Below are 13172 nucleotides of genomic sequence, written 5' to 3'. Positions count from 1 at the left end.
AGGTGTATGGAATGAACTGCTGGAGGAGGTAGTTGAGGCAGGTACTGTAACCATGTTTAAGTAACGTTTAGACAGATATATGGATAGGATAGGTTGAGAGGAATATGGGCCAAACGCAGGCAGATGGGACTAGTGTAGATGGGGCATGTTGGTTGGCATGGGCAAGTTGGGCTGATAAGCCTGTTTCCATGCTGTATGACTGGTATTGTTGAGAATAGGTTCCTTGTTAAACCAAATTTCAATGAGACAGCTGTCTCCAAACCATTTTTTTCACTTCTCCACTTCAGCTGCATACCATGGTAAAAATGTCTTCAATTCCCTCTCTGCACTAGTTCATCTTTTATTTATTTACGATGATGTGTTGTTTAATTGGTGTCAATTGCTGGACATTTTACTGACTTTAAATCTTTTAAAACCTATCCGTTTGACTGAGTAGCTCGGGTTTGCATATATCATTTCACAGGCCTTGCTTAATTAGCCAGTGCAGGTCAGGACAACTGTATAAAATATATTGAACAGCTCTGTATTAGTGATTTTGATGAGATGGGATATAAGCGTCTCCCTGAATCATCCTGTCCAACAGTTTAAAATGGCTGTCATAAGCCTTTGTCTCTACTCTTGGCAGTTTACCATTTTGTATTAAAGTTGAAGTGTCTCCTGTGTTCTTTCTGGTTGCGAATGTTAAACTACAATTTGTTGGATGAACAACAGTTCCTGATGGAATGCACACTACAAGATAGAAATTGCAATTCCTTACTATCAGTCACATTCTGCTGTACAGCAGCAAGGCCTGGTATATTCCTGAGACTCCATTATTGTCAGTAATTTAAGAAAGTCAAGAGCAATAAATCACCTCCCCTTTTCATCAAGACCATTGCAGCTGGAGTCTTTAACTGCACTACCGAAAATTATTTTCCATTTTTCCTGGACAATAAACATCAGCATTGATTGTGACTTACACATCCCACAGATAAAAAAACATTCAGAAAAATTAAGTAGTGATTATTTTTAGCAGTTGGATTAATGCATCAGTAGATGTTTATTATCTATGCATTTTTGCATCAAATTATACTCTCACCTCCGTTTCATCAAAATTAGCAGTACTCTAACTCATTAATTCCTTCATTTCCTCGAGGTTGTGCTGCGTAAAATCTCTGCTGACAATAGTTATCCTTGGATTTTCACCATGCGTTACATACTCAATCGTGTCAAAGCATGTAATACAATGCATTACTGATCTAAAGTGCATTGGTCAGTTACAATCGGTCACAGAGATAGATCAGTACAATGTTTAGATTTTGGAGATACATCGTTGAAACAAGCGTCCATGGCCCACCAAGTCTGCGCCAACCAGATCTTTGATCTGCTTTCTAATTAGAGCAGCGTGATTGGATCACACTTTGTGTTTTCCCCATCCCACTCACTTCTGCTTGACGGCACATTCATTATGAGATGTGTAAGCAAAGAAAAATTGCTAGTTACATTTCTAGGTTTTGTTTAGGTTAAGACCCAAGTTCGATGCGTGCCAAGGTACAGCCTTATCTTGCATGCTACCTAAACAGATCAGATATGCTACACAATCAAGTCAAATTCAAGTAAAATACGTAGAGCAAAGGGGAAGATACATAGTGCAGAATATAGTTCTCAGCTGTGTAGCACGTGTTCAAGCTACTGTACCTTCCGCCAGACAGGAGCAGTGAGATGAAGGACTGACCGGTGCGGGGCAGTGTGAAGTATAGATGGAGCCAATGGTGGGAAGTCTGGTCTGTGATGGACTTGACTGCATCCACAACTTTTGGCAATTTCTTGCAGTCTTGGCCAGAACTGCTCCCAAACCAAGCTATTACCCAACCTGCCAGTAAGCTTTCTAAGCAGCATCTTTTGATAAGATTTATAAGATTCATTAGAGTCTTGCTGAATTTCCCTTAGTCTCCTGAGGAAGTAGATGCGTTAGTGTGCCTTCTTGGCTGTCGCATCGGTGTGGGCAATTATTGGATCAGTCTCCATGTAGCTTCAATTATGGACACATTAAATTACATTTATGAAGTTTTTAAACAATGGTCCTAATGTGCTTCTCCGTTTCTTCTTTGCTCGCCAGTGATCGAAGAGGTGGGATGATTGTAGATCCATTGAGGTCTGGAGTACCGATCTCTGGCTTTGACCCATCATCGGGAATACCAGGACAACTTCCTCCAGGATCCGTGCCGCCCGGGGCCAGGTTTGATCCATTCGGGCCAATTGGACGTGGCCGTTCTGAGTACGTGTGAAGTTTTTATCTCGATACATATTCAGCAAAACCTTTACGGATACAACACCAATTGTTCAATTGTAGGTGTGTCTGTACACTAGTAGAACACTCATTTCTGATTTACTATTTGTCAGTGTGGAATATCCTTCTGCATTCGCAATTCAAAATCATTTTTGCCACGATCAGATGCACAACTTAAAGTGTTCTTTTCAGCCGCAGAATAAATTATAGCACAATTTTTCAAAGGTCCTTCATAAACAACCCAAAATAGACAAATAGATAAGGTCAGGGAATCAATGGTCAGAGACAATTTGTAGAATTTGCTGTTGCAAGACAGAAAGCAGAGAATGGAAGTGATTCACATTGGGGAAATACTGGTGGTGATATTTCAAAAGGACCGATGCCTGGACCTCTGCTATTGGTAATTAATATTAAGGATGTTAACTCTGGAATCGGGACCACACTGTCTAAATTCGCAGAGTGGAGGAAAGAGATGATCATTATTGACGATTCCCCTTCCCTCCGCCCCCACAAAAAAAAATGACACTAATAAACTTGCAGAAGAAATAAATAGATAAACGTTAACATGGATCAATTCAAAGCGATGGATTCTGGTGGGAAGAATAGAGAGGTCACTATTTAATGGAAAGTGCAAGTCTGGCTGGGTTAGAGGAATTTCAAAGTACAAATACATCAATCATTAAAGGTTATGTCACAAATTGGCAAAACTATTCAAAAAAAGACCAAGTGCTATCAATGATGGCAAAAGGGACAAAATAAATTATGCTAAGCCCATGTGAATTTTGGTTAGACCAATTTAAAACTGTATAGCTCAACACAAAGTGTTGAAGGAACAAAGTGGGTCAGGCAGCATCTGTGGACAATGTTTTGGGTCGGTACCCTTCTTTGGTCTCTGACCAATCTGAACAAAGGTCCTGACACGAAACATCGTCCATTCCCTCCAAAGATGCTGTCTGACCCATTGAGTTCCTCCAGCACTTTGTGTTTTGCTCAAGATTCTAGTATCTGCAGTTTCTTATGCCTTTAATTTAGAGATACAGCATGGCAACAGGCCCTTCAGCCCACCGAGCCCGCGCTGACCAATAATCATCCCGTACACTAGTTCTACCCTACACCCTAGGGGCAATTTACAGAAGCCAATAAACCTACAAACCTGCACGTCTTTGGAATGTACGAGGAAACCGGAACACCCAGAGAAAATCCACGTGGTCACAGGGAGAACGTACAAACTCCATACAGACAGCACCCGTAGTCAGGATCGACCCCGGTCTCTGGCACTGCAGGCAGTAACTACCATTGCTCCACTGTGCTGCCTGCCAGTGCAGGTTTATTAATTGTACAATTCCGTGTATAATTTGCAGTCTGAAGAAGGGTTCCGTCCTAAAATATCACCCATCATTTTTCTCCAGAGAAGCTGCCTGACCCGCTGAGTTATTTCTGCACCTTGTGTCTATCTTGTGTATAATTCTCGGGGCTTTACTATAAAAGAGTCAGGAGAGGGGTCCTTGACAAGGTTAACAAACATGATAACAAAACGTTTTTCTCTTTCAGCCCTGATCCAGATCACCTCCCTCCCCCCGGATACGACGACTTATTCATGTGATCCCCCACCTTGCCACAGACATTTGGTTTCAAGAAACCTCGATCGTCCATCACAATCTGTGGAATACTGTGACACTTGCTATCTTTGATTAAATGGATATTATACAACTGCTACTTGCTCTTGTGTATCTCTTTCTGAAGACTAACAGCTCCAGCTGAACCGCTATGGTTGACGAACGCGATGAGTAAAACTCTTAAGCACAGCCAACTACTTGGTCAGGTACGTGGCATGTTGCCCAAGTGTTGACTTGCTGCTGTACACTCAAGCAGTTGTCACTGTGATTTTGTTTTGGAAGGCAGGTGATGTTAAATGCATAAATATTTCGGTTTTGATGACCCTGTTAAACTTAATAAACTGATGGAGAAATAAGAGAGTAGTTTGATTCCCAGTCTTTTGTGTTGATGTACTTGATTCTTATTTTGTACAGAGCCGTATAGTGCCGGGGATGCCTGGCGGCCTGGCGGCCTGTTTGATGCAACTTTCCAATTAATCCCAATTTCATATTCCTTTCCTGTCACTTTTTTTAATTCCCTTTCGGGCATTCAATAATTTCCATTCAAAAATCCAAAGGTTCAGCTATTACCAATTAGGGTGCCACAATGGTGCAGCAGTAGAGTTGCTGCCTTACAGTCCCAGAGACCCAGGTTCGATCCTGACCTCAGGTGCTGTCCGCACGGAGTGTGTACGTTCTCCCTGTGTTTTCTCTGGGTGCTCTGGTTTCCTCCCACATCCGAAAGACATGCGGGTTTGTTGGTTAATTGGCTTCGGTAAAAAAAATTGTAAATTGTCCCTAGTGTGTAGATAGAACTGGTGTTCGCGATGATCGCTAGTCAGCACTGTCTTGGTGGGCTGAAGTGCCTGTTTCTACGTTGTATGTCTAAAGTCTATAGCAATTGGCGGCATGGTGGTGCAGCTGCGGGAGCTGCTGCCTCACAGTGCCGGAGACTCAGGTTCGACCCTGACCTCGAGTACTGTCTGTGTGGAGTTTGCACCTACTCCTTGCGATGGACCTGTGCCTTTGCTGTTTTAATCTGACTCCAATAGCACTTTCCCCATCAAAATTCTGCTCATCTTCTCATATCTTTTGCAAATTGCTTGGAACCTGTGTCCTCTGGTAGTTGACCCTTCTGCCGCTGAAATACAGTATCTCGTTTCTTCCTGTGTCAAATCTTCTAATGAATCAATTGGCCTCCTGTGTCAAACGCCTTGGGTGATGATGTTGATCTGGTATTCAGGGAAGTGAGTTTTTTCAATTTAATTATCTGCATAAAATATATTTTAATACTTCTTTATTTAATGTGGTGCTTTTTGTAAAAGACAGATTATGGTTTGAGTGAGAAATGATCGATAAGTACAACATTCTGGATATCACTGCAACCTTAATTGGATTTAAAATCTGAATGCTACATTCTATCAGTAATTACCCATTAATAGTGAATTCTCACAGTTGCTGTGGATCTCCACTAACTGCAGCTAACTAAAAACAACCGGGAAATTGCTTTTGTAAAAATAATTGGTTACAAGCAAAATGTTTCGCAAATCTTTTGTCACATATCTGGGATAATTGTATTAGTATTCAGAGAATGGTTCCATAGAAAACAAAAGTAAAATAATTTGAATCAGGGAATCAAGGTTATGGATAAAGTGAACTTGAGAAATGCTGGATCAGTACAGCACAAGACCAGGCCCTTCGGCCCACAATGACTATGCTGAACATAATTCCCAAACCATTTTTTTCTGCCTACATAATTTTCAGATTAGGAAAAGGGGAGATGCAGTGAGACCTGGGTGTCATGGTACACCAGCCATTGAAAGTAGGCATGCAGGTGCAGCAGGCAGTGAAGAAAGCGAATGGTATGTTAGCTTTCATAGCAAAAGGATTTGAGTATAGGAGCAGGGAGGTTCTACTGCAGTTGTACAGGGTCTTGGTGAGACCACACCTGGAGTATTGCGTACAGTTTTGGTCTCCAAATCTGAGGAAGGACATTATTGCCATAGAGGGAGTGCAGAGAAGGTTCACCAGACTGATTCCTGGGATGTCAGGACTGTCTTATGAAGAAAGACTGGATAGACTTGGGGAAGTCCAGGACAAGGGGTCGCAGCTTAAGGATAAGGGGGAAATCCTTTAAAACCGAGATGCGAAAAACTTTTTTCACACAGAGAGTGGTGAATCTCTGGAACTCTCTGCCACAGAGGGTAGTTCAGGCCAGTTCATTGGCTATATTTAAGAGGGAGTTAGATGCGACCCTTGTGGCTAAAGGGATCAGAGGGTATGGAGAGAAGGCAGGTACGGGATACCGAGTTGGATGATCAGCCATGATCATATTGAATGGCGGTGCAGGCTCGAAGGGCCGAATGGCCTACTCCTGCACCTAATTTCTATGTTTCTACACATAATCCGTACCCTCCATTCCCTGCATATTCTTGTGCCATCCTGCCGTTGGTAATATTTTTGTTTTTCTCATTCATATCTCTTTTAGATCTCTTTTTATTTCATTGTCATCCTTTCTTGCTTTGGACAATTCTTCTTGTCACTAAATTTTGACTGGCTTCTGCGTTTGTTATTTTCTCCGCTCTGACTCTCCCTGCCTTTACACTTGCTTAAAACCTGTAAAGTCTCCAATCTTTTTTCCTGTTCTGAAACAAAATAATTGACTTGAAATGCAAACACATTTCCTGTCTGCACAGCTACTGCCGGAGATGCTGAGTATTCACAGTATTCTTTATATTTATTTGCCCTATGAAAGTACTCGCTAAGACATCCTAAGGTTGTTATAGTTATTAAAACATGAGCATAGTTCTCTTGGGATTATATCTCCATGGTGATTGTAGCTTGATGGCTGGGTCTACAGATGTTTGATTTGATGGGTAACGTCCATAACCAGCTGCCATTAGCGTAAATAGGAGACTTTGAAACGATGTATATTGGGACATCACGATCCATAGTTGTAATTAGAATTTCAGATCTGATTTATGATTGGGGTGGTAGGTCTGCACATTTAATTCTCCAACTGTGTGCATTTTAATTCATGGATATTTTAAAGCATCCTCGATTGCAAAGTAAATCCCAATATTCTTTAATTAATACACTCTTTTAAAGTCAGTATTTCTTCATTCACTTTTCAGTTTACTAAATGGATAACGAGCATAATTGACATTAAAGTTTTTATGTTTATGAATTCCATGCACACTTGGACAACAGAGTAATGATCCTGAGCTGGTTCTGATGATTTATATGTCATCCACTGCTCATTTAAATGTGTTTAACATTGCGGATATTTTTATAGTTATACTAGACCTAGGGGGACCCTCAACACGCGGTTGCGTGGGGGTGCCTGCGGCGTCACACCTGCGCTAACCACCCCCCACACACACGGGGGTAGAGGAGGGGGGAGGGAGGGGTGGGGGGGGGGAGGGGGAGGGAGGGGGGGAGGGGGAGAGGGGGAGAGAGTGCGGAGAGGGGGGGGGGGGGGGAAGAATGGGGAGGGCTGGAGGATGGGGGAGGGGAGAGAGGGGGGTGAGAGGGGAGTGGGGAGGGGGAGGGGGAAAGGAGGGGGGGAGGGAGGAGGGGGGGGGGAGGGAGAGGGAGAGAGTGGGGGAAGGGGGAGAGAGGGGGGAGAGGAGAGGGGGTGGAGGGGGAGAGAGAGGAGGGGGAAGGGGAGAGAGTGGGGGAAGGGCGGGAGGTGGAGGGGAGAGAGGAGGGGGGGAGGGGAGAGAGGTTAGGGAGAGAGAGAGAGGAGGGGGAGAGTGGGGGAAGGGCGGGGGGGGTGGAGGGAGAGGGGGAGGAGAGGGGAGGTGGAGAGAGAGAGGCAAGAGGGGGGAAAGAGGGTGTAGGGGAGAGAGTGGGGGATAGAGAGGGGGAGAGCAGAGAGGGGTAGGGGGGAGAAAGAGTAGAGGGGAGAGGAGGAGGAGGAGAGGAGGGAGGAGAGAGGAGGTGGGGAGGGAGGCGAGGAGTGGGGGGGGAAGGGAGGGGGGGGGGGGAGAGAGGGGGGAAGGGGACGACTATGGTGGGAGGGCGGACGGGATAGGGGGTGGAGAGTGAGGAGGAGGCACGAGAGAGAGAGAGGAGGGGGATAAGGGCAGAGAGAGGGGGGGAGAGGGAGGAGGGGGCAGGGAGGAGGGGGGGAGAGAGGGGGATGGGAGTGAGGAACGTAAACGGCTGCCACAGTGTATGGTAAGACACTTTTAAGAAGTATAATAAAGTTTAGCGGGCATTTTACCTATCAGCCGGTTTTCCTCGTCTAAACTCGCAGATTAGGTCACCGCAGTGGGACAGCCCCTTAATATTAATACATTTTTTAAATTGTTTTATCGGAAAAATTTGTGTGTATAGATAGGTCTACCCTTGGATTAAACTGTTTATTTGACTCAGTGTTCATAAACTTGCCTGTGACATAGAGGGAGGGGGGGGGGGGGGGGTAGATGGATGTGGGAAAAATACAGGCAAATAGGACTAGCCCAGAATGTCAACTTGGTCAGCATGGACAGGGTGGTGTCGAAGGGCCTGTTTCCAGCTCTTATTTAATTTAATTCAACTCTCCTTTTAAAAATGTCTCCCAGCAGCATTCCACCCAACTACTCTCCACAGTAAAAGATTCCAGGCTGCAAAGCAATCCTCTCCCTGTGTGTAACACACACTCTTTGCGGCATTTTGAATGAATACAGACCCAGCCTTTGACTGCTAATCCACTGATGCAATGGCTGTTCTCTGGATTTAAGAATATGTTGCCTTTTGACTTACAATACAATACGGTTTATTTGTCACATTGCACATCAAGTGCAAGTGAAATTGTTCTTTCAACAATTAATTTAAAATGTACTGCTTTGACATTAAATATTCATGATTTGAATGCCTTCATAAGGCACTAGAACTGAAGCAGGCTCTCTCAATGAGATGTGTATCGACAGCTCAAGGAGGTGAGAGACTGCATTACGGTTTTTAATCTTTGGCACGTGGCTATATTTTACAATTGAATGACAATTGTGTAGTGACTTTTTAATTAGGATTCAGGCAGGAAAAATTTTTGGTCAAACATAACCTATTGGAGTTATGGGTCAATTAGAGTGGGTTGAATGTCTGAAAGTGTTCACAAATGATTCTGCGTTTGCTCACCGGTAATAATTATTCAGCTGCTGTCGATGCAGCAGAAATGTTCCCCGCTACAGACTGTAACCTTGGCATAACCCCCACTCTGTCTTAACTATCAAGCCCTGGGGTCAAGCCCAGTGCAGGGAAAAGGGCAGAAGAGCTGTGCCAAGATGGTTCCCCTGCTGGGTGACTCGATGAGGGGAGAGATTATCCGAAGGGCATCCGAGTGTGGTGGGTATATGGAATGAGCTGCTGGAGGAGATAGTTGAGGCAGGTACTCTAACAACATTTAAAAGACATTTGGACAGGTGGATAGGAAATGTTTAGAGGGATAAGGGCCAAACAGGGGCAGGTAGGATCAATGTAGATGGGGCATCTTGATCTGTATGGGCAAGCTGGGCTGAAGTGCCTCTTTCTGTGCTTTATAACAATGACTATGATAAAAAATAAAATTCTCCAAGCAAACCATGACCCCCAAACCCAGATCATGACTTTATCCTCTCTCTCTGCTAATATATATTGCTCCTTCCGATCTCACACAACCCCTACAGTTAAACTCCACCAATGCCTACAATGCATCCTCAGGATCTGTGTAGTGCAACACAGAAGGAGACCATTCAGCCCATCAAGCTGCGTGTGCGTAATTGACTGATATTTCCACCGATTATGTTTTAATTTTCAAGAACAACAATAATGACAATTAATATATATCCTACAGCTAAGTTGACAGCCAATCTCCTTCTGTGACAATGGAATCTGAACACCTACCCTTGGTGTAATATCCTCCACCATCAATATTGGGGTTTAGGGGGAGGTTACTGAGGGTTTGATCCTGATTACGGGTGCTATCTGTACGGAGTTTGTACATTCTCCCCGTGACCTGCATGGGTATTCTCTGGGTGCTCCGGTTTCCTCCCACACTCTAAAGACACATAGGGTTATAGGTTAATTGGCTTCGGTAAAATTGTAAATTGTCCCTAGTGTGCAGGATAGTGCTAATGAAGGGGATGATCGCTGGTGGGCGTGGGCCGAAGAGCCTGTTTGTGCGCTATATATCTAAAGACTAAAAGTCTACAAATAAGGAGAGTGATGGAATTTCGTCCATTGGCTAGAGAAGTCCAGTGCCACATACCCTCAAGAAACTCAACATCATCCACAACAAGGAATTCAGTTTGACTAGCATTCCATCCACCACTGTTACCATTCAGCCCCTCTACCGGGTGAACCTTTATGAAAAGTTGAGGGGGAAAATATTTAATAGGAACCTGAGGGGGATTTTTTTTTACACAAAGGGTGTTGGTATATGGAACGAGCTGCCGGGGGAGGTAGTTGAGACAGGTACTATCATGAAATTTAAGAGACAACTGGACAAGTACATTGATAGGACCGGTTTAGAGGGTTATTGACTAAGCAAAGGTAGGTGGGACTCATGTAGATGTAATATGTTGGTTGGCGTGGGCAAGTTGAGCCAAAGGGCCTGTTTCCATGCTGTATGACTCTAATGATTCTCTATGACTATGAAAAGATTAAGAAAGTGGTTATTAAGGCAAACACAATTGAGGCAATGTCTAAAAGCAGAGAAACCTTGCTGGGCATTGATCCCTTCTCAGCTGGAGTATTGTGTTGAATTCTGGTCTCTTCATCCTAGGGCGGTTGTGAAAGGATTACAGAGTCCAGGAAAGAGTTACAAGAATGGTTCCTGCGATGAGGAATTACAGCTAAGGTAGATCAGGGAGGTTGGGTCTGCTCCATTTGAAGAAGAGAAGGCTGAGGGAAGATTAACGGAAGTGTATAAAATGACGAGGGGTCTGGACTGAATGATTGGTTGGAAGATTTTCCTGTTGGTGCAGGGATCAAGGACTCGAGGCCAGAGGTGGAGAACAAAGATGACGTGAATCAGCAAAAACGTGATGAACATTTTCCTGACCAGATGGTTGCATGCATTGCTGCGTGCGTCACTGCATTGCTGAATACAATGTTACATGCATTGATGAATGCATTCTTGCAAGTATTGCTGAATGTATTGTTCAATGCATTGCTGAATACATTGTTACATGTATTGCTGAAAACATTCTTGCATACATGCAACATACATTGCATGCAACAATGCATTGTACATTCTGAATCCATTCTAGTTGAACCCATTCACCATGCAGGAAAATGCGGTTGAGAGGAATGGCGAAGTAGACTTGATGGGCCGAATGGTCTAATTTTGCTCTTGTAGCTTATGAACATGAAATTCAGGGACGCAGAAATTAAAAACGTAGAGTTTAATTTGGTTTAGAGTTCAGAGATACGATATGGAAACAGGTCATTCAACCCACCAAGTCCACGCCAAACCCGTTCACACCAGGTCTATGTTATCCCACTTTCGCATCTGGTTCCTACACACAAGGGGCAATTTACAGGGGCCAATTAATCTAAAAACCCGCACATCTTTTGGAATTGCTGGATGTCATTAGAAAAGACTATTCCCGCAAAGACATTTACAAAAACAAACAAGCACTGAGAAAAACATAAACAATAAGGAACAGTCAGCCTGTGTTTGGTTTTAGGTTTAGTTTTACAGGTACAGTGAAGAGACACAAATTGCTGGAGTTACTCATCAGATTATGCAGCAGCTCTGGACAACAGAATAGGTGACGTTTTGTGTTGGGATCCTTCTTCAGACTGAAAAGCTTTGTTTTGCATGCAATCCAATCAAATCAGATAAACCATTCATAAACTCAAACTCAAGTACAATCAGTAAAGCAAAGGGGAAGATACATAGTGCAGAATATAGTCCTGAGCATTGTAGTGCATCATTTCCAGAGACAAAGTTCGATGTCCACAATGGGGTAGAGGTGAAACGGACAGTACCCTAGCTTATGGAAGGATAATTCAGAAGCCTGATAACAGAGGGGAAGAAGCTGTTCCTGAGTCTGGTGGTACACGCTTTCATGCATCTGTATCTTTCACTGGACAGGAGTAGGGAGAAGAAGGAATGACGGGGGTAGAATAGGCTTAACTATTGCCTCCAGGCTTTAGAATTACTTCCAGGATTCATTGCTTCGCGAGGCACCCTGTTATAGTTGCAAGCTTAGAGCTGACAGTCCGTTGGCAAATTACTAAATAATTTATTAATATTACTGACATTACAAAGACCTGTGCTGTAACGTCAGTAATATTGCTAAAGAGAATCTAAATTAAATTGGGGTGGAACAGCGGTAGAGTTATACCTTACAACGCCAGAGACCCGGGTTCGATCCTGACTGCGGGTGCTGTTTGTACAGAGTTTGTACATTCTCCTTGTGACCCATGTGAGTTTTCTTTGGGTGCTCTGGCTTCCTCCCACATTCTAAAGGCGCGCACGTTTGTAGGTTAATTGGCTTCTGTAAATTGTTCCTGGAGTGTAGTATAGAACCACTGGACGGGAACATTGTTGGACTGCGTGGACTTGGTGGAACGAGGGACCTTTGCCACGGTGTATCTCTAGGTCAAACTAAATTCAAAATCAGAGACAGAGGAATTTTAGCCTCTTCTACATGTAGCTTAATGGGTCATTTTTCGAAAAGAAATCTTTGATTTGTTAATGGAGTGCAGGTGAGAAATACATATATTTGTTATTGTGTGAAAGGGGTGGGTACAGGCAAATAGTAGTCTGTGTGGAACCTTGTCTCTTAATACCCTGCCGTGGTGATGATAAATTGATTTAATCCCTTGCTTGAGAGAGAGAGATAATGAGATTCTGGGTTTTCTAAAAATTACTTCATTTCCAGGACAGATGTGTACGATACGATAAAACTTTATTTTCCCATGAGGGAGATTGACCTGCCAATAGACCGAAAAACACAAAATACATGAAACATGAAACCCCTTTCAAATTATTGGCTGGGAAGGTGCGACAACAAACGGGACACAACGATTGAGCAGTGGAACTGGTTGGATGACTAGGGATAGGGGGAGGGGCGAAGAGAGGGAAGGGGAGGGAATGTAGGAGTTACTGGAAATTAGAGAAATCAACATTCATATCACTGGGTCGACAATTAAACAGTCAGATTGTCTCCCACACTCTAGTTGGGGTTGGGTGAGTTGGGACGTTTCAGTTTACACTGGGCAGGGATGGTAGACTCTCACCTTCACTCCATGTGATGGGTCACCCTCAGTTCCTGCAGTCTTGAGTGAGAGGCCACTCTACCCAGTTAGCCCATCTTTCAATTGCTAGTTACCTT

General features: G+C 43.7%; 1 protein-coding gene across 1 annotated transcript in view; it reads left to right on the top strand.

Annotated features, from left to right (window-relative positions):
* Nucleotides 1-4241, top strand: part of psmf1 (proteasome inhibitor subunit 1) — a 33935-nt gene extending 29694 nt beyond the window's left edge. The window contains exons 6-7 of the mRNA XM_055652307.1: nucleotides 2099-2257; nucleotides 3821-4241. Coding sequence (XP_055508282.1) covers nucleotides 2099-2257; nucleotides 3821-3872 — 211 coding nt within the window. The 3' untranslated portion in view covers nucleotides 3873-4241. The remainder of the gene's footprint in view (nucleotides 1-2098; nucleotides 2258-3820) is intronic.
* The last annotated feature ends 8931 nt before the right edge of the window (nucleotides 4242-13172 follow it).

The sequence above is a fragment of the Leucoraja erinacea genome, chromosome 21 (genome assembly GCF_028641065.1).
Source record: "Leucoraja erinacea ecotype New England chromosome 21, Leri_hhj_1, whole genome shotgun sequence".
In the NCBI taxonomy this organism is placed as follows: domain Eukaryota; kingdom Metazoa; phylum Chordata; class Chondrichthyes; order Rajiformes; family Rajidae; genus Leucoraja; species Leucoraja erinaceus.
The sequence above is the reverse complement of the archived record's forward strand: the minus strand, read 5'-3'. Positions and strand labels throughout refer to the sequence as shown.